The 2318-nt window shown below is 37.5% G+C and overlaps 1 protein-coding gene across 1 annotated transcript; it reads right to left on the bottom strand.

The window, feature by feature from the left end:
- Positions 1-1007: 1007 nt before the first annotated feature.
- On the bottom strand, positions 1008-1703 carry LOC120281118. Its single transcript, XM_039288040.1, has 2 exons — positions 1448-1703; positions 1008-1327 (listed from the first exon to the last, which is right to left on the bottom strand). The coding sequence occupies exons 1-2, from the start codon at positions 1701-1703 to the stop codon at positions 1008-1010; spliced, it is 576 nt and encodes a 191-aa protein (XP_039143974.1).
- Between the last annotated feature and the right edge of the window lie 615 nt (positions 1704-2318).

Genomic DNA, 2318 nt, shown 5'->3' with positions numbered 1-2318 from the left:
GCGCATGGCAAAAAAAAAATATAAGAAAAAACAAAAAATGATGATAAGAAATAAAAATGAGAAACATTAAGTGTGTCTGAAGAGCATGTTATGCATGCATATAAACATGATATAAAAACTTGAGAGTAATGCATACACGCATAATAAAAAAATAATAATAAAAAAAGTCAAAAATGTGCATAAAAAAAAGAAATCTAGAAATATGCACTATTAATCTCAAAGCAACGATAAGAGTGCTTATCACGAGGTAGTGGCTAGGTTTATCTCAAGGCAGCAATGAGATATATATTGCAATGCGATGATAAGGCATAGGCAGTGGTGACTTATTCATTTCGAGACGGCAACAAAAAAAGATTGTTATGGCAATCAGGTTGGCAACGCAATGGCAAGGCAAAGGCAGCTGCCACGATATATATATATATATATATAAAGTCATATATTGACATATAAATGATGTATTAAATATATGTAATAAAATAACGAAATTTATAATTCGCAAATTTTCTTGCACTTTTACTTGTATTTTTGCCTTTAATTGGAGGTACCCAAGATACTATCTGGGGTAATTAATAATAAAGGCTTGCCTCCATTAGGAATGGAAGAACCCACAAAACAAATATGATATTTGTGTTTCGATATATCATCTGGTGTCTTCTTCATGATGCCAGACGCGTATTTTCGATCCCACAAACGTCACTAGCTTGACGTACCTATTTCACGTTCAAGGAGGCTGGTGACATCGATACCTCTTATCACCACCAAAAATACACATGCATGAATATGGTAATAGTGAATTGATTAAATTGATCTCATCAAAGGCCCAAGAATTGGGTTGATTAGGAACTGGCGGTGAGATGGGTGGTTTTGTCTTCTTGGTGGTCACCTTTTTCCACCAACGAGTTGCTCGGGAGACTTTCTTCATTGGTGGCTCAGGGGGCACGACTGCTTCCACCCTTGCCACTTCTAGACGTTGTGACTCCTCTATTCCCTCATACATGACCTCGTCCTCAAGAGGGGTTGTCCTCAAGCAGCTCAGACAACTCATCCTTTATAAATATATCCTGCACAAAGTCAGAAACTAAGTCATCAATAGCATCCACATAATAACAAGTATCATCAAAATCCATTGTATCTCGCATAGAGTCTCGGATTTTGAATATAACTTCCTCTTCTCCCAAGTGGAGTGCCATTAGACTATCTTTGACATTAATAAGAGTTTTGTATGTGGCCAAGAATGGTTTGCCCAGAATTAACGGCACCTTGTCGTCTACATCCAAAATTACAAAATCCACCGGAAAATTAAACTTGTCAACTTTTACTAAAACATCTTCAATGATCCCATATGGTTACCTGATGGATCTATCTGCAAGTTGCAAAGTCATGGGAGTGGATTTCGGCTCCCCAAGCCCAAGATTTTGGAAAATTTTGTAGGGCATGAGATTTATACTTGCTCCCAAATCAGCAAGTGCCTTTTCATCAATTAGCCCACCAATCATGCAAGGGATGTTGAATCTTCCGGGATCTTTTTCTTTCTTAGGAAAAGAATTGGTAATCAATGCCGAACACTCCTCACTAAGTGTTACAGAGGACACATCTTCCAATTTCCTCGTATTCGTGAGCAATTCCTTTAAAAACTTGGTGTATCTCGGCATATGAGCAAGAGCTTCAACAAATGGAACATTGATGTGTAAAGTCTTGAACATATCGAGGAATTTCTTATATTACTCCTGTTGTTGATCCTTTTTCACTTTCATAGGGTAGGGGAGCTTTGGTTGATATATTGGTGGGGCACTCTTTTCCTTACCCTGTTCCATTGTTTTCTCTTCTACATTAATTGGAGCATCAAGGTCAACAGTGCTGGTTGGTTCAACAATCTCCCTCTCGGCCTCTTTTTCAGCACATTTCTCGTGGGAAAGTTAGGCCTCAAGACCACTAAACATCCTAGACCATATAAACTTGACTAAAGTACAAACAAGCTATGATTTCATTTCACATCTGGAGGTATGAGGATGAGGTGATGTGTAATGTAGTACCAATGTAAGCTAGTCACACGTTGTTGGGGAGGCCATGGCAATTTGACGGGTGGATGTTTGATAATGGCTTCTCAAACAAGTATTATCTTATTCACAATGGTAAGAACTCTACTCTAGCACCTTAACCCCTAAACAAGTGTATGAGTATTAATTGCAGCTTCAACAATCATTTGAAAAACAAAGGGAGAGTGAAAAATTGAGAGAAAATGTAACATTAAAAGAAAGAAAGAAAGAAAAAGAGAAAAAAAATTGAAAATCTAAAAGAGTGGAAGACCAAAAAGAGTG

The sequence above is a fragment of the Dioscorea cayenensis genome, chromosome 17 (genome assembly GCF_009730915.1).
Source record: "Dioscorea cayenensis subsp. rotundata cultivar TDr96_F1 chromosome 17, TDr96_F1_v2_PseudoChromosome.rev07_lg8_w22 25.fasta, whole genome shotgun sequence".
Classification (NCBI taxonomy): domain Eukaryota; kingdom Viridiplantae; phylum Streptophyta; class Magnoliopsida; order Dioscoreales; family Dioscoreaceae; genus Dioscorea; species Dioscorea cayenensis.
This window is presented reverse-complemented; position numbering and strand designations above follow the sequence as displayed.

Excerpts from the sequence above, each read along its gene's own strand:
- LOC120281118 (XM_039288040.1), bottom strand. The coding sequence starts at position 1,703 with ATGTTCAAGACTTTACACATCAATGTTCCATTTGTTGAAGCTCTTGCT. Across the intron at positions 1,328-1,447 it reads ACTTGCTGATTTGGGAGCAA|ATGTTTTAGTAAAAGTTGAC; the intron begins GTATAAATCTCA and ends GGATCATTGAAG.